The sequence below is a fragment of the Molothrus ater genome, chromosome 22 (genome assembly GCF_012460135.2).
Source record: "Molothrus ater isolate BHLD 08-10-18 breed brown headed cowbird chromosome 22, BPBGC_Mater_1.1, whole genome shotgun sequence".
Taxonomy (NCBI): domain Eukaryota; kingdom Metazoa; phylum Chordata; class Aves; order Passeriformes; family Icteridae; genus Molothrus; species Molothrus ater.
Genome location: NC_050499.2, coordinates 4,414,757 through 4,433,435, shown reverse-complemented (window position 1 = coordinate 4,433,435; position 18,679 = coordinate 4,414,757). Strand labels below are relative to the sequence as shown.

Below are 18,679 nucleotides of genomic sequence, written 5' to 3'. Positions count from 1 at the left end.
CCGTGTGCATTTCCTTGGTGTGCATTTCCCTTGTGTGCATTTCCCTTGTGTGCATTTCCCCCCGTGTGCATTTCCTTGGTGTGCATTTCCCCTGCAGCTGAAAAGCAGAGTTAGGGTCACAGAGGATGTCACAAGTTCTGGAATGTTCTGCCCAGGGAGGTGGTGGAGTCACCATCCCTGGATGTAAGTTCTGTACTCACATACTATTGTAGTAGTCTAAAAATCACCAAGAGCACCAGAGGAAGATAAAATCAAAAGTATAAAACGATAAAATCAAAAGTTTAAAACAAGCCTGGATGTGCCACTGGGTGCCAGGGTTCAGCTGAGGGCTTGGGGCTGGGCTGGACTCGATGATCTTGAAGGTCTCTTCCAACCTGGTGATTCTGTGAAAGAGAAATCTCTGTACAAAGTGTGATTTTGGGCTTTCCCCTTTTTTTTGTGGCAGGTTACCCCAGTCTCAGACAGAGTGGGCCCAGCTGCTGGAGTCCCAGCAGAAGTACCACGACTCAGAGCTGCAGAAATGGCGCGAGATCATCAAATCCTCCGTGATGCTCCTGGACCAGGTGAGACTGCACAGCTGCAGGCAGGGCTGTGACCAGGCTGTCCCTGTGTCCTCCCAGGGCTGCTCCCCATCCTTCAGCATCTCCTGCTTCCACCACAGCCCCTCAGGTGTGCCAGCTCCTTTAGACCCATCTCCTGCTGCTGGTGGGTACCACAGGGGCTGTCAGGGGGCCAGGGCTGCTCTCTCCCATCAGAGGGGTCCATGCACATCAGGGAGAGAACCCTACAGGGCCAGAAACCTCATGTGGACACATTTGGTGTCTAATCTGTCATCCCAGTTTGGACAGCACACTGGTTTGAGCTGAACCCTGGATTTACATGCAGCTTTCAGGGAGGAAGGGGACAAAATCTCATAGCATCAGTCCAGGAATTTCAGAGTGTGCTCCCTAAAAAGCACACAGGGCAGAAATGAGAGCTGCTTCCTCATAAATCCAGGAATTTCAGGGTGTGCTCCCTAAAAAGCACACAGGGCAGAAATGGGAGCTGCTTCCTCATAAATCCAGGAATTTCAGGGTGTGCTCCCTAAAAAGCACACAGGGCAGAAATGAGAGCTGCTTCCTCATAAATCCAGGAATTTCAGGTTGGGCTTCCTGAAAAGCACACAGGGCTGCTGAAAACACAGTCCAGAAATGAGAGCTGCTCCCTCACAAGTCTCTAAATGTGAGCTGCTTTCCCCTAAGGAGAGAGAACTTAGGGAATGCTAATCCATGTCCTTATCAGACAGCTCCAGCAGCTCACCTGGGTGTAGATAAGGACAGGCTTCAGCCTCTTTGGCTCCTCAGCACTGTCCTGTTGGTCACTCAGGAGTTTATTCTTAAACTGTTAAATCTGCTCACCCCTTCTGGAAAATGGTGCCCCACATTCCCAGTCCCCAGCCCTGATTCTCCTCCCCTCAATTCTGCTTTGGGGGTTTAAATGGGCCTGACTCCCACTCCCAAAATCACAATTATGGTGTCAATACTAGGAAAAAAAGGAAAAAAAGGAAATCCCCAAGTTGTCTCCTCCAGGGTAGCACCACAATGGAGAAATCTCTTGTCTTGCAGATGAAGGATTCTCTAATAAATCTCCAGAATGGCATCGGGTCCAGGGACTTCGGGTCAGATCCAGAGGAGAAAAGGAAACGTTTCCATTGACAGGCAGGAATGCAGGAGGCCAGAGGACGGTGTGCAATATGTGTAAATAGGATATATAAATATATATATAAATATATATATATATATACAGATATAAATATATATATTATATACAGATTTTAAGAGAAAAAAAAATGGAAAAAAAAAAGAAAAAAAAAAAGCCTAAGAGAGGAAGGAGTGACCTCCAACACTGGCTGAACTGGAGGGGCTCTGGGAGTGTGGGGTGTGTATGTGTGGGAGGGCTGTGCTCTCCCAGCACTGGGGTGTGCTTAGGGCTGTGCCCAGCTCTGCTCCCTGAGCCTGTGCACTGCTCCTCTGTAATATTCCTGTCTGTCTGTCTGTCTGTTCTGTTTTTGTTGTCTCGAAGGGAAGCATCAGTTTGAGTGCCCCCCTGCCCGTCCCCATCCCCTCCCTGTGCATGGAGCTCCCTGCTTTGCTCTGCTGTCTCCCAAGGGGACACTGTCACCCCCTCACCCGCTGCCACACAGGGGTGGCAGTCGCTGCCAATCCCTTGCAGAGCTGCTTTGGAGAGGAGGGGGAGCTGCTGTGGCCCCGTGGAGGGCAGATCCCCCTGGCAGGCTCCTCATGGGAGCAGGAATTTGCTGTCAGGGCAGCCAGGCTGGCTCAGAGAGCAGAGCACAGAGCTGCAATCCCTTCCACAGCCCACCCTGTGCTGCTGCTGCCCTGGGCGAGGGCAGTGCCTGCCTGCCAGGTGAGTGTGACAGTGTGACAGTGTCCCCTTTACCTGTTCTCTGCTTTCCCTGTGCCACTGAGCCACCCCTGTGCTGCAGGTCTGCATTGGTGCTGGAATCACCACCCAGATTTAAACACAAAACCGAAATTAGGATTGATTTGCAAGCACTCCCACTACCCAGCTCAGCAAATCTCTCTCCTGTTTGTTCACCCAGCCCTTGTCTTGTCAAATCTGTGGGGGAAAAAAAAAAAGGGGGGAAAAACAACAGCTTCCTTTCCTTGCCTGGGATAAATTTATATAATTGTATCTATGCAGCAACAGCCATCACTGTGGATATTTATGTGACTGCATCTGTGGAGCAGCAAGGCTTCCAAAAACCCAGGAGAGGTCAGGAAGGGTCCCAGGGACCAAGGGAGGAAAGGAAAAAGGGCCCATCAGAGGGTGGCAGGACAGAGCTGGCTGTGAGGCACACACAGCAGCCCTGGAGGGCAGCCAGGAGCTGGAGCTGCACTCAGAACCAGCCAGTGTGCACTTTGTGCTCTTCTGGGGATCATTCCAGACCCCATGAGCAGCCAGGTGGGGAAGAGGGGCAGCTTGGCTGTGCTGTGCAGTGCACAGACTCCTCTGGGGCTGGAGTGAGGATGAGGCTGCTCCTTGAAGGGTTTAATGAAGGCCTTGGCCTCTCCCCAGCCTGGTGGATGAGGGGAATGTGAGTCCCACTTGGGCCAGCACTGGGATTTTTCCACCTTCTGAGAGGCAGGAGGGAGGCAGCTGCACAGCCCGGTTTGGAGATGGTGCAGGCCTGGCTCCTCCACGATGAATAATTGGTCTCACACCATTCTGTGGCACAGAATATCCTCAGTGCAGCCTGAGCAAAACCCTCCAAGCTCCCCCTTTCCAATGGATGCAGGAGTAGCCTGCTGATTCCTCCCCATGCCCCACACCAGACCCCATGTGCAGGAGCATGGATGGAGCCAGGCTATCAAAAGGACATTTCAGACTGTGAAAGCAAGCTCCAGCTGGGGAAAACCAGACAGAAATGGCTATTTATGACTATTTATTTAATTTAATGCTGCTGACTACTGTACTGCTCCCTGGGTTTTTTTTTTTTCCAGGGAGGCTGCTGAAATGGCTGCTGTACCATGAAATTGAGGTGCTAGGGCCTGGGAAGGGATTTCTGGGGCTCTTTTTCCCCACTGTGACTTGCCAGACTGTCCCAGAGTCCCCCTTCCCCCTCTTACTCACTCCCACAATTGCCAAGCACACAGAATTCCCCTGCTGCTGGGATTTCCCTCTTGTAGAATTTAATTTCAAGCTCCAAGCAGGAGACACGGAGGAAGCCCTGGGATCCAGGAGAGAGCACAGTGTGCAAGGGGAACCTGGAATGTGGGGTCTCCTCCACCTGGAGGCAGAAAAATCAGAAGGACACAGATAAATGCTGCTGATCAGTGTTTGCTGCTCACATTATCTCTGTCAGGGAGGCAAGGGATCCTTTTTCTCACCCTAAATCCTTCCTCCTGTGCAGATTTCGGCTGCAGGCTCAGGATGTTCCCTCAGGCTGGGCCCCAGAGACAGAACTATTTAAAATCACCATTTAAAATCACTGTTTAAAGCTCTGTTAATCAGGCCAGGCAGCTGTAGCAATCTCACACTGATATTTCTCCTACCTGCACATTAAAGTGGTTTTTTTAAATTGTTTGACACCTATCCTGACACTCAGCAATGTGAAATCCTTCAGTGAGAGCCCAAGGGGACCAAGCAGAACCCGTCCCTCACACTGAGGGAGGTTTCTCTTTGAGGCTTTAGGGATTTTGATTTTTTCCAGTTATTTCTTTTTCCCACTTGGCAGCCTTAGATTTGGATGGGATTCACAGTCTTGTTTTGCCTCTTCATGTCTCACAGTAGTAATAAAAAGGGGAAAAGCAAGGTTTGAAGGCACTCAGGGTGAGGGTTTAAAGAAAACCTTGGAGTGTTCTCACTTCCTCTGGGGAGCTGGGACAGGAATCAGCTGCCCCTGAGCAGTCCCAGCTGCCAGGTTCATTCCTGCTGGAGCCAGTTTTGGATTGCATTTCCTGGAGGGATCAGCAGCACTTTCTAGGAGTGAGAGGCCTGAGTGATGTTGCAGAGGGTGCTGTTTCCCCAGCACTCACAGCCAGGCCTGGCTCAGGGTTTGGCAGCAGGGTTTGGCTTCTCCCCTTGCTCACTCATCAGGAACCCCCCTGGATTCTTTCCAGGTGCATTTCCCCTCCCAGCCTGACCCTTCCACCTGCACAGCTGCTGGGGTCTGATTTGCAGGAGCTGAACAACCACCAAAACAAGGATTTTTTAAATTTTTTAATTCTTATTTTTTAAAAGGCATTTCCCCAGCCAAGCATGCACAAGCAATGCCAACAGCTTGTAGCCTAATTCCTGCCAAGGGAAATGCTTTTGGTTTGATTTGCAGGATCTGAACAACCACCAAAACAGCGATTTTTAAATTATTTTTGTTTTTTAAAAGGCATTTCCCCAGCCAAGCATGCACAAGCAATGCCAACAGCTTGTAGCCCAATTCCTGCCAAGGAAGATGCTTCCTGTGGGGAGAAGGGGGAGCAGGAGGCTCTGCTCTACCAGTTTGTGACACAAACCTTGGCACAACCTCACCCCTGATAAATACACACCTTAGCTTATCTTAGAGCTCTGGCAGCTGGGATGAGTGGATCTGAGTTCTGGATCAGTGCTGTGCAAACCAGGCATTCCCAGAGCGAATACCAGAGGTTTCTGCCTGTGAAGCCTCTGAGGGACCAAAAACCAGGGGATTCCAGGTGGAGCTGCCCAAGGCAGGGGCACTGCTGGGCCTGCACCCTCCAGAGAGAAAAGGTGGGAAAATGAGAGGGAGAGAGGCACTTGCAGGGGGAGGAGTTGCTGTGGGTTAACAGGAAAATGAGCTCTGGGGTGCTCTGCACTCCACGCACTCCTCAGTCACCAAACCGTGCTGTGAACTCAAACTGCCTGATCCTGACTTGTGTCTGAGCCCTTCCTGCCTCCCTGGAGTCCTTTGGGAGAGGAGAGGAGAGGAGAGGAGAGGAGAGGAGAGGAGAGGAGAGGAGAGGAGAGGAGAGGAGAGGAGAGGAGAGGAGAGGAGAGGCACATGCCTTTGCTGTCCCCTGAGCTGCCTGTGTGGCACAGAGGCTGCATTTACACCTCTGGCTGCTGGGTGACACCTGCCCCTGCTGGGATAATTCTAAACCAGAAACCTGAGGCACAGGAAAAGTCTCTATGACCCTGGGCTGGGAGAGGAAAGGTCTCAAAGCACGAGGCTTTGGTGGATTTGGAGCCCTGAAGGCACAAAGCTGCCTCTGAGGTAACAGGGCATGTGTTGGGAGATCCCTCTAGGAATGCTAATCCTGGAATGCTAATCCTTGTCCTTATCAGACAGCTTCAGCAGCTCACCTGGCTGTAGATAAGGACAGACTTTTCAGCCTCCTTGGCTCCTCAGCACTGTCCTGGTAGTGACATGAGACTCTATTCTTACCTTTATGCAACAAGGTAGAAATTTCTGTTCCAAAGAGTGGCTGGAGACACTTTGGGTCAGGGTACTGGGGACCTTTTGGATTTGTTCTGGTGTGCTGCAGCAGCTGTTCTCCCCAGGAGCACAGAAACAAACTCCTGATTTACAGCTGGAACCATCTGGTTCCACATTACACAGAAAATCAGTCTTAAAATCACAGTTCAAAGCAGCAGTGCCTGGCTCAGGGGGGGCAGCTCTGTCCTGTGGGCCCAGGCAGCTGCTGCCACTCCCAGCTCTTGACAGATGAGTGCTTCCTGCACTGCCTGCTCAGCTCCAAGGGGCTCTGCCCACCGATCTCTGCCAGGCTGCCACCGCCCATGGCACAGCCCCCGGCCTCTGGATTTGTCTTTTCAGCCTCAGCACCACTTAAAATACCTGGCAGGGGCTTGCTTAAAACACAGCTCAGAACAGAGACTCTGGGACCAAAGCTCCTGAGGGAAGTGGCTCACAGGACACCTGTGCCAGGGTGGCTCCTGTGCCAGGGTGCTCTCTGATCTCTGTGGCTCACAGGGCACCTGTGCCAGGGTGGCTCCTGTGCTGATTTTCAGTCTGTTCTTCACTGGACATGCTCTGAGCTCTGTGGCTCACAGAGCACCCGTTCCAGGGTGGCTCCTGTGCTGATTTTCACTCTGTTCCCCCCTAGACATGCTCTGATCTCTGTGGCTCACAGGGCACCTGTGCCAGGGTGGTTCCTGTGCTGATTTTCACTCTGTTCCCCTAGACATGCTCTGATCTCTGTGGCTCACAGGGCACCTGTGCCAGGGTGGTTCTTGTGCTGATTTTCACTCTGTTCCCCACCAGACACGCTGTGATCTCTGTGCTTTGCAGTCTCTCCAGCACGAGTCTCTGTGCCATAAAACCTCTCTTTTCCCAGATGTGCACACTGGCCAAACACTCTCGTGTCTTGGGTGACTGTGATCAAGGCCATTCCCTGATCTTGGCAGCCAGCATGGGCTTCCCTCAGCATGGATCCATGGCATGCCATGCCCCCCTCCTCCTCTCCCACACGTTTTTCAGTGCTTGCTTTGGCTTTTCCCCGTCCCCTCCCACCTCTGCTGCTGGACAATCATTACCTGTGTCATAGATGCTCTGACCTGGTGCTGTCCCTGCCTGCCTTCCCCTCCTGCAGTCTGTATGCTCTTCAAGTGAATGTGTTTTATTTTATTTTATTTTAATTTTTTTTTTTTTCAGTAGGGAAAAGGACTTCCTTCTGCTGAAGGAGTTATATTTGCACATGGCTCGGGGAGGTTCCTCCTCTGGCCGTTTCTGTTACCTCACTCATTTAGGCCAATTCCATTGCTAACGTTCAAGGCCACCTTCCCTGACCCCAAACCCTGAGAGTAGGTAGGGAATGAACCCCAGTGTGCAGCTCGGGTTCTGGAGCTGCCCAGTGGAATTGGGATTTGGGAGAGCAGCTGATAGAGCTCCATCCAGCAGGGAGGTGGAGCCTGGGCCATGCACGTCATCCCCATCTCCACATTCCCACCTCCTGGGAAATGGCCCTTGGAGAGCAGGGATGGAAGCACCGACCTGGCTCTGGGCTGGATGTGGAGGGAGGGAAGAGCAGCAGAGCAGTGGCAGCATCACAACCTCGCAGGGGCAGCCTGGGACATCACCAATCCAGTGGGATTTCATCTCCCACCACCTGCTCCAGGGCTGGAGAAAGCTGCTAAAACCCTGGGGCGTGTTCTCCCCACCTGGGTTTTGTTCTCCCCACCTGGGTTTTGTTCTCCCCACGTGGGTTTTGTTCTCCCCCCCTGGTCCTGCAGTTCCTGTGCACAAGGTGATGATGAACGAGGCTCTGCTCTCCTCAGCACGGCACAGGAGCGGCTCCTACAACCACCACAGGCGCCTGTTCCCTGCTGGAATCCCCTCCAGAGCCCGGGCAGCAGGGGGCTGATGGCTGAGGTGACTCTGGGGTGGGTGGGGGAAGGATTGTGGGTTTGTTTTAGGAGTTGTCCCGACTGTCAGAAAATTTGCGCTGTGCGCAAAAAAAAAAAAAACAAACAAAAAAAACATAAAAAGAAACAAAAACAAAACCAACCCACGGTTCAAAGCGATACTGGAACGTGCTGGAATGTAGGAATTGTACAGGCTCTGCAGCCAAACTCTGTGTAAGTAGTTAGTACCATGGAAGTACGGTATCAATTAAAAAATCTATCCAACAACCAGCGTGGCTCTTGGTTCTTTTTATTGTCCTGCCTGTTCCAGAATCTTCTCTCTCATTCTGAACACACACAGAGTCTTTGTCAGGACCATCTCTTCCAGGTTCTTGAAGAATCACCAATCTTTTAATTATTATTCTTTTTTTCCCTGCAAGATTCTTGAGCAGAACTTTGCACCCTGTTTCTTCCTGCTTGGAACACCACCACATGGCAATGGTCACCTCTGTCTGCAGGAACTGGAAAAGTGAAAGATTTGTCCAAAAAAGAGCATCCAGAAGATGCCTGTGGGACCCAGGGAGGTGCAGGACAAGGGGATGGCCATTCTTTACCACCTGAGGTAGCTCTCAAGAAGTTCTTGGGTTCACTCCTGTTTTGATTTAACAGTATGACACCAGAGGGTTGTCTGTGGCTCACAGGGACTCAGGAGCAGAGCTGGAGTTGTGTCCTAAAATTCACCTAAAATGGGCTCAATGCTGTGGGCAGTGCTGGAAACCCCAGAGTTACAACCCAGTCCCTCCTCTGTTGAGTTCAGGATTCTGCCAGGCAAACTGGGATAGGGAAAAAGATGGCATCCAGCTGAATATTCTTGGATATTATTTTGGATATCCCTTTTGGATATCCCTTTTGGATATCAGGATTTTGGGAACTGGTGCCCAGACTGTGAGTGTGTTTGATCTGGAAAATGTGCTCCCCTTGCCAGGCTTGGCTCTGGGTTTGGGAGCATTCCTGCCACCAAGACTGCACTGGAGTAGTTGACTAAAGTTGACACCCACTCTAAAAAAAGGGTTTTGAACAAGTGCCAGTTGGAAATCTGGCCTGAGCCTGCCTTACAAACGGGGTAATTTCTGTGATTTTTAGCCAGCACATCAAAAGCAGCAGAACAAAGCAGAGGGGATCCCGTGGGTGGGGAGCATGCCTGGAGTCACGAGCACTTGGAGCTACTTTACAAATGGAGCAGAATTTGTCAGCTCTGGCAAGGCAGCACAGGCAGCAGGGATGTCACAGCTCTGCCATGCAACAAACCCAAACCTTCCCCACCTGCTTTTACAGCACAATTCCACCCTGGCCAATGGTTCTGCCTTTTCCTCCCTTCCAATCCCAGCTGTTGAGCTCAACTGATCTGCATTGAAGGGCAGAAAACATTTTTATTCTGCTTAAGCCTCAGAAAAGGTAAGTTTGCATAGGAAAGATGGAATTTCCAGGGTGATTCCTGGGCACAAGAAGATCATTTAGGATTAATCCAGACTATTTATACTGGTGATTAATTACCTCAAGAGAGAATTAGGATTAACTGGGAAAAGTGGGTGTTTTCTGTCTATCCCTCTAGATGGTGCTGCTACAGCACCAGAGAACCATCACAGTTATAAAACTACAACCATTTTCCTAAGCTGTGAGGGCTTTGCATCCTGTTTATTTCTCCTGCCTACCAGCATGAGGCTGCCTTCCTTTTTGGGGTTTCTCAGGAAAAGGTGGATCCCCTGCCTGGTCCTGCTGCCTTGCCAGCTGTTGCAGGTTCCTCCTCCCACTGTGTGTCCAGGAGCAAACCTGCTGTGCCAGGCAGGTGGAAGGGGATGAGGGATTTGATACTTGATAAATGAGAGGGACACAGGGGTTTCTTATACTTACGTCATCCTGCTTCCCAAAGCAGGAATACTTCATGGTCTGTATTCTCAATTCCCTCCAGAAGAAAGTGTGAACATGACAGAGACCTCTCCTTCCTACTATACATTTCCAATTGTAGTGCATTACAGTCCTCACCCTACTCTGCTTGTGCATGGACAGCCTAAAATCCAGAGTGACTTCATTAATTAATTAAATTCCTCCTGTTTTAACACCAAGAAAACTGCTTGGGCCTAGTATGTGGTGGAATAACCCCCTAAGAGATCCTTGTTCACACTCCTGCAGCTCAGAGCAGCGTGCCATACATACCCTTAACCTCTGCAGTGGAGAAGTAGCACATTTAGCAAATAAAGGTGGTGGTGAGAGCAGCTAAGAAGTGACAGGTGACATTTACAAAGCCATTGAGGTGATGGTGGAACTGAAGGTCAGGGAGGAGCCGTGCTGCCCACACCCTTTTGCTCAGCATGCTTCCACAGAGGAGTCCTTCAGCACTGGGCTGGCAGCTCAGGTGGGTCACAGGACCAAAGTCAAGGCTGTACAGAGTCCAGGGCAAATGGAAGAGAATTTACACTTCCCCCTGCTCCTCCTGACGGCGCAGAGCTCCCCTCAAAGCTGGCTGGTGTGGCATGGTCCTTCTATCTTCAGAGCCCCTGCAAGGGAGACAATTCCTCTTGGAGCTCACAGGGGTGAGGATGGCAACAGAGTTAGCACAGGAACTGGCCAGAGGTGAACAAGAGGGTAAAAGATCCAGATTTTAATCTGTAGCACACAAACTCCTTCCTAGAATGTGTTTCCTTTGGAGACAGAGCCCTTACAGTTGCCTTTGTGCAGGGGAAAGTGAAGATTCCCCACGCCACAGCAATAGGTAAAGGAGGCATAAATACATCAAGGCCTGTGTTGATTTGGGGTTTCAATAAATACAAGCACACCCCACACCTAAAGACTCCTGTGTGTCCTCTAAGGTTGCTGGAGAAGCTCCAGGGGAGCACAGCCACGCTCCAGGGGTCTCCAGCCCCACCACGAGGAAGCTGAGGGGTGGACAGACACAAGGAGTGACCAGTTCTCCATGACCCACCTTGGTGCCGCTCACTGCGCTGCCTCCCCTCTGCTACTCCTCCACAGGCACAGCACAGTTCTCCTTGTTTTCCGATGGAATTGCAAGGTAGTCTGTCCTGTAGTTGGAGGGAAGGAGGAAAGCACACAGTGTAAAGCCCAGCTTGGGTAAACTCACCTTTCCTGAATGCCTGGAAGCATCTCTGAGGTAACAAACGTCACCTGTAGATGCCCGCAGAGGGAAACTCCTTGGCACAGGCAGGGGCAAACACCGAATCTTCCCTGCTGCAAAATCCTACACAGCCAGCCTTCCTTTGTACAAAGAGTGCTCCAATCCCAGCCAAGTGTGTGGAAAGATGGGAATGGGCCAGGATGAAACCAGACCTTCCATGAGAGCATCTCCACATGGTCCAAACCTGGAATAGTGCTCACTCCCTGCCTGGTGTGTGTGGTGCAAGGGGGCACGGTGCTGGTGCTCCTAAACACTGCAAGGACTTTGGACAGAGCAAACACCAACCAGCCCATGTCAGCCACAGCAGGGTTCAATCTTCCTGCAGTCTTTCAGCATGTTTGAATCACTACTCACTTTGTCAACCTTTGTTGCCCTGTTCTTCTAAAGTTCTTCTAAGCCTTCTGATGTTTACATTTTTCTTATGGAGTTTCTCACACGCTTTTCATGTAAATAATGATTGGTTTGCATTCCTTTCTGGAGGAGGAGAGAATTGATGGACTGTTGGTTTGACCAGTGTGGTTGGAGAGGTGGCAATTTCATCCTCCAATCCACGGTCACTTTTGGAATTCTATAAATACTGGAAATAAACCAGCCCCTTTTTTGCCTTGGACATCTCAGAGTGGGAGTGTCGTTCATTTCGTGTCGTATTGAGACCTTATGAGGATTTCTGGCAAACTGCACAGGGTCTGTCCCATATTGTGGACACCCTACAGGCCCAGGTTCCTGCTGGTACAGAACCAGTTCCTTGGGGTTTTACAGCAGAGGAGGTGAGGCAGAAGGAATTAGTATTACACAATTTATTCAATCATCAGGAAGAAAAAATCACCAGTTTTAGACCTGATTGTCCTAGCACGGGTCTATGCACATTTGAGAGCTCTGGGACGTGTGAAGAGCTCTTGTAGAACAGATCTGACCTCCAGGGGTTCCACACTTACGCGTTTTCCTGGGCAGCCTCCTCTGCCTTGGACACCTTCCTGTAGCAATAGATCATCTCAATCAGCAGCCACAGCGTGAGGAACACCAGCAGAATATACATCATAATTTCTGAGATGACAGAGGTGAAGTCTTCTCCAGCTGTGAATAGAATGAAATAACCCCTGATTGTTTCCATGCAGCTCCATGGACACTTCCCACCCTTGTGTCATCCTTCCTCACCCTCCTTGCCAGAATCTCCAGGTGCCTTTAGGCTGTGAGGGGGCAAAAGAGAGGGACCTGCAACAGGCAAGGATCCAAGAGGGATCCAACACGGACAGCCCTGCCTGTGCCACCCCCACACCCTCAGGGATTGCTCACCTATCTCACCCTCACGCTCTGTTTCCTCCCCGTGTCCCACTCGCTGGTGTTACTCAGCTCTGTTGTGCCTCCAGTGATTTGTAAAGGATCAAAACACTGAGGTGCTGGCGGGGGAGAGGGAGGGGAAAGGGCAGACAAAAGGGCTGAATGCTCCTGGTCCTCTCTGAAGAGAGCAGCAGAATCCCCTGTACTGTCCGTAACACGCCGCGATTGCAGCACTGAACCCAGCAACACCCAGAGGAGCAGAAAGACTCAGGAGCACCACAGAGGGAAGGAGGAGAAGCAGGAGACCGCTGTCAAAATGGAGAACCAGTCGTTGTTTCAGGAGGGAGGGGGCGGCAGCAAGGAATCGCTGCGGCTCGCTGGGAAAGGCAGCGCTGTAACATCCAGAGCCGCCACCGGAGGAGCTGGAAACCTCTGCCGGAGCCTGCCCAGCTGTGCCAGGCCCAGCGAGCCTTCCCACGCTCACACACAACCAGCCTGTGCCCACAAACAGCCTCCAGCCATCAAACAAGCCACAGGCTTTTCCTCCTGAGGTGTGTTTGTCAATGCCAAACTCAGAGCCCTCTCCTGTGGCGCAGTGACAAACTCTATCCACCATGGTGACAACACCCACGGCCAGTGACAGCACAAAACACCCTCCTACCATCCTCCATCACAACGAGGTGGATCATCCTGGCCAGTGAGAGCACAAAATACCCTCCTACCCTCCTCAGCCATGGTGAGCTGGATCACCCTGGCCAGGAACAGCAACCACGGGCTCAGGGAGTTCTGTTGGAGCTGGTGCTGATTCAGAGGCCTGAGGGCCAGAATAAAGCTCTGGATCCAAACCCTCCATCAGAACCGACTCCTTTCCTTCACCATCACCTTAAAGCTTCTCCACAGAGGGAAACCTGAGGAGCAGCCCCTGTTATGGGGGAAGCTCCATCCCAGCACCACCAGAGCTCCTGCAGGCCTGGACTTGTCCCCACGTGCCCAGCTGCAGCACCCAGCCAGGAAAGAGTGTCTGTGGGGTGAAACACCACACACCCAGCCAGGCAAAAGTGTCTGTGGGGTGAAACACCACACACCCAGCCAGGCAAAAGTGTCTGTGGGGTGAAACACCACAGTGCTGCTGTTTGGTTCAGCAGCGGGGCCAGACAAGCTCAGGCACGTCCTGTCCACAATATTAGTAATTATTCCAATAGATCATCTTGGCCAGGGGCAGAACAAAACATAAAACACCCTCCTACCCTCCTCCATCATGGTGAGATGGATCACCCTGGCCAGGGACAGCACAAAACACCTTCCTGCCCTCTTCCACCATGGTGAGGTGGGTCACCCTGGCCAGGGACAGCACAAAACAACTTCCTGCCCTCTTCCACCGTGTTGAGGTGGATCACCCTGACCAGGGACAGCACAAAACAGCCTCCTACCCTCCTCCACCACGGTGAGGTGGATCACCCTGGAGCTCTGGAAGAGGGGCCGGTGGATCTCGAACTCGAACTCGCGGGTGATGTTGCAGGTGTAGACGCCCGAGTCATTGAGGGTCACGTTGACCACGGTGATGGACACGTCCTGCATGTCTTTGCTCCCGTTCCACTGGATCCGCCCGCTGAAGCGGCTCGGGAACTCGTGGTTTGTTTTCCTGTACTCGTAGATCTGTGAGGGGATAAATATAAAGGGATCTGTGAGGAATATATATATATATAAATATAGATAGATCTATGAGGAAATAGGAAATAAATGGTTATATAGATCTGTGAGGAATATATATATAGATAGATAGATAGATCTGTGAGGAAATAAATATAAATGGATATATAGATGTTTGAGGAATATATATAAATATAGATTGATCTGTGAGGAAATAAATATAAAGATAAATAGATCTATGAGGAAAAAATATATATGTATAAGTATAGATAGATCCGTGAGGAAATAAATATAAAGAGATATATAGATTTTTGAGGAACATATATATATAAATATAGATATTTCTGTGAGGGAATAAATATAAAGAGATATATAAATGTGTGAAGAAAATATATATATATGTGAGGGAATAAATATAAAGAGATATATAGATCTGTGAGGAATATATATATATAGATATACAGATGTGTGAGGAATATATATATATAAATAAATAGATCTGTGAGGAAAAAAAAATATATATAGATAGATAGATCTGTGAGGAATATATATATATATATAAATATAGATAGATCTGTAATGAAATAAAGGGATGTGCTGGGTAATCTCTCCCTTGGACAACACCATGCCACGAGCCAGGGGCAGCATCCCCCCCCAGCGACACTCAGGGATGTGCTGAGCTCCCTTGGTAACAGCAGCTATTCATATTCTATCATCCTTTGCCTCAAAGTATCAGGTGACTTTACAAAAGACAGGAAAATGAGTGATCAGGAATCCAATATCTCCACCAGAGAGGGAGAAAAACGAAGGCACAGCAAAACACAGATGCACGTGGACAAAAAAATCAGCAATGGGACAGAACCCTGGGATTCTTCATGCCCAGCAATGTGCCTGACAGACAGTGCATGTCAGATCACCTGAGGAAAGGACCACAGAACATCCACAGTGAAGACCAACAGCTCTCCTTGGGAAGCCCTGGGGTGTTCAGCTGAGATGGAAGGGCTGCAGGACAAATGTGGCAGTGTGACATTCTGGCTGACCACAGTCCCACCATGACCTGTGGCTGGTGTTCTTTGGGTTGTCACTGGCAAATGGATCCCCCAGGGCACTGGAAGTGAATTCCCATCTCATTCCTTAGCCTGGTCCCTTTAGTTCTCAGACAGTAAAATATTTGCAATCCTGCCTGGCTCTGCTCAATCACAGCCACTGATTTAATGCTTCAGACTCAGATAAAATAGCTAGAAAGAAATGTGCACTCAGCCTTTATCTAGTTCTCCATTTCACCATTCTCTCTTGAATTCCAGCTGCTCCTCATCTGTCCAATTTCCATTTCGATTCATTCTGAAAATCAATTTTACCTTTTCTGACAGGGATCCAAAGCAGCTCCCAGAGATCCTCCCACAGTTGGGATAACACTGCTTTCTCTGAGGCAAAAATAAGTAAATCCTGCCCTGCAGATTTATTTTTATTAATTTCACCTCCAAAAGAACAGCTTTGGCATTCAGAACTGATTCAGACAAGGGTGCCAAGGGTCAGTCATATTTGACATCCTCAGATACTGGGCTTGAGGTATTGCGGGAATGGGACTGGAAACTGATATTGATTAATCTACAACCCAAATATTTGGCCTCAACAACTGATTGCAGCTTTTCCTGCCAGGAACTCGTGTTGTGCCCAGGTGTGGAAATGGGACAAGCAAGGAAAGAAACAGAAAGGACTGAGGTCGCAGTCACACATACAGGCTCATCCTTCCCCCCGTTGGGCCTGTAGAACCATTCCACCACTGTGCTGGCTGTCACCTCTTCCCTCTTCATGCAGGAGATGCAGAGCAGCTTCATGTCGGTCCCTTGGACAGCCTCTGTCTCAGATGGGACTTCCACACACACTGAGGAACAAAATCCAGCTGGGGGAGAGGAGCAGCAGAGAAAGAAGAGTTAAGACAGAATTAGAGAAGCATCAGTTATTCACATCTTGGCATTAATGTCCCTAATGGAAAATGGCTTGATTTATTACTAGCACTGTCTGATAACGGATTAAGTCTCAAATGTTAAATTTTACCAAGCTTCCTTCTCCTGAGATATTAATAATTCATAATAATTAACAGAGGGTGATCACTTCACACAGATTCACCTCTCCAGCATCTGCTTTGCCACAACTTTCATCTTTCCCTGGTAATTAAAGCCACTTTAAAGGTATTGTTCATTGCCTCCCATGTGTGCTGGGCATGCCCCTGTTAGAGCAGTAATTACAGTCTGGGATGAGGGGAAGCCCAGAATTCCAGAGTGGAGCAACAGCTCACTCTTTGTGCTGAGTTGGAATCTCTGGATGCTTTAATTCAGCAAAACTGGGAGGGTCCATCACCCTTCCTGTTCATGGGCACTAGTGGGAACCAAGGGGCTTGGACAGGAGTGAATTTGGCAGCAGGAGGAGTTATTGATTTCCCAGGCATTCCTGCTCAAAACGCTTCCAATCAGAGCTGTGCTAAGGCTGGCAACTCTCGAATACTGCTCTTGCAAAGAGGACAGAAATGGTTGCATGTGAAGCCACACGCTGGAGCAGGAAGCGGTCGTTTCAGCACCACATCTCTGACCAAATCCCTGCTGACATTTGTCCCCCGGGCTAAACAATCCCGGGCTCTGTCTGTCCAAGGCTGTCTCCAGAGCCCAGACGCTGACTTTGCTGGCTGCTCCCTCCTCCCCAGCCTCTGAGGCACCATTAACCCACTCTCCCAAGCAACATATTATCCCGGGACTATTCCTGGAAGCAGCCTGGTTCCAATTCTCCCGTACTACCAGCTCCACGGACAGCAGCAGCTTCCAGGGAGAAATCGGGAAAAGCTCCTGGATCCTGCTTTACTCTGAGAAACGAGATCTGAACACACAGACAGGCACCCACACACAGGGCTGAAGGCACACGCACATCGAATGTGGCGAAACCACCCAACCTCTTCTCGTGGCAGGAATCAAACTGCAGCTGCAATCGATTGATTAACTCCAGTTTACACAGACTGCACGGCAAACCGGCACTAAAGCACCTCTTAATGGGCTGCACTCCCTCCCCGAGGCAACTCGATGTCAAATTACGCTGCAAACCCCAGACCAACAGCAAACAGCAAGGGACCAGCACATGCTTTGTGCTCGGCACGGAGGTGTTTTCACTCCCTCACACCCACACCATCTCCGCACGAGCGTAATTCCCTTCTCCCGACAACAAAAGCCCCACTCGGAGGGCAGAGGCGAAGGGAGCATCCTCCCTTCTTTCCAGCGGCGCTGGGTGGGAGAGGGAATGGCAGCACCTACCCCAGAGCAGCAGAGCGAGCGCGGCCGCGCAGAGCAGCCGCGGCAGCGCAGCCATTGTTCGGAGCCGGGCCGGCGCTCAGGCTCTCGGCAGGATCCTCTCGGATGCTCTCGGATGCTCTCAGATGCTCTCAGATGCTCTCGGATGCTCTCGGATGCTCTTTCCCCGCTCGCCGCGCTCCCGGCGCAACAGGATGCCGGGCGGGGAGCGGCCGGGCGGGCGCGGTCCGGGGGCTGCGCTCGGCCGCGGGGGCGGCAGCACCACGGACAGAGCCCGAGCCCGAGCCCGGAGCCCGCACGGAGCCCGAGCCCGGAGCCCGCACGGAGCCCGAGCCCGGAGCCTGCACGGAGCCCGAGCCCGGAGCCTGCACGGAGCCCGAGCCTGGAGCCCGAGCCCGGAGCCCGCACGGAGCCCGAGCCCGGAGCCTGCACGGAGCCCGAGCCCGGAGCCTGCACGGAGCCCGAGCCCGGACAGCTCCGCGGCTCCGCGGGCGCGGCCGGTGCTGCGCAGGGCGCGGGCGGAGCGGAGCGGGAGCACCGTTAGATCAGCAGCGTTGGATCAGCTGCGCTGGATCATCATCATCATCATCATCATCATCATCATCATCATCATTAGCAGCAGCAGCAGCAGCAGCAGCAGCAGCAGCAGCAGCAGCAGCAGCAGCAGCAGCAGCAGCAGCAGCAGCAGCAGCAGCAGGTGCCCCGCTCCGGGAGCGGCTCCGCGGGGCGCGGCCGCGGCGCTTTTGTTGCGCGGGCTGCGGAGCGCAGCGGCCGGCAGGGAGGATGCCTGGGAGGATGCCTGGGAGGATGCCGAGGATGCTGGAGCAGCCCGGGCGGGGGGCACGGCCGGCACATGCGCGGCCGCCTCCCCCGGCCCCTCCCGGCTCAGCGCAAGCGGCCCCGGGCTCCGGTGGTCCCGCGGGCAGCGCCCAGCTTGGCTGGAGACATCGCACAGAGGGTGTCACATAAGCACGGAGTGTTAAGGCGTTGGAATGGAGCTTAAAGCTCAGTCCCACCCCCTGCCATGTGTGGGGACAACTCCCACCAAGCCACATCCAACCTTCGAGCACGTCCAGGGCAGCCACGACCTCCCTGGATGCCCTTGTCACCGCCCTCACAGCAAAGCATTTCTTCCCAAAATCTGAATTTCCCTTCTTTTCGTTTGTACCACTCGCTCCTTTTCCCGTCTCTACAGATCAGCATCACTGTCCTGCCTCCAAAAAAAGCCAAGGAGAGGGGGGGAAATGGGGGGAGTTATCCCTGCAGGGTCACAGAAAGGCCTCTGCTGCTAATAAGTTTAATACTAACATTTGCACGGCTCTGAAGGTCACAGTTGGAAATACTGGGAAATCCTCTTGCCTCATGTTCCTGCCTGATTCCAGGGAATTTATTGCCAGCAGCAGGCTGGGCTTTCTCTCCTTGGACGGGGGCCACCATGCCCTGGAGGGCT

General features: G+C 51.6%; 2 protein-coding genes across 2 annotated transcripts in view; one reads left to right on the top strand and one right to left on the bottom strand.

Annotated features, from left to right (window-relative positions):
- The window catches only part of GRAMD1B (GRAM domain containing 1B), a 45,242-nt gene extending 37,136 nt beyond the window's left edge, over window positions 1–8,106 (top strand). The window contains exons 17-18 of the mRNA XM_054517083.1: window positions 446–563; window positions 1,605–8,106. Of these exons, the coding sequence (XP_054373058.1) occupies window positions 446–563; window positions 1,605–1,694 (208 nt within the window). The 3' untranslated portion in view covers window positions 1,695–8,106. The remainder of the gene's footprint in view (window positions 1–445; window positions 564–1,604) is intronic.
- A 3-nt stretch (window positions 8,107–8,109) lies between these two features.
- LOC118695695 (sodium channel subunit beta-3) lies at window positions 8,110–18,147 on the bottom strand. Its single transcript, XM_036397412.2, has 6 exons — window positions 17,233–18,147; window positions 15,673–15,836; window positions 13,714–13,939; window positions 11,941–12,079; window positions 10,796–10,892; window positions 8,110–10,370 (listed from the first exon to the last, which is right to left on the bottom strand). Exons 1-5 carry the CDS (start codon window positions 17,285–17,287, stop codon window positions 10,829–10,831), a joined length of 648 nt encoding a protein of 215 aa, XP_036253305.1. The 5' UTR covers window positions 17,288–18,147; the 3' UTR covers window positions 8,110–10,370; window positions 10,796–10,828.
- Window positions 18,148–18,679: the final 532 nt, after the last annotated feature.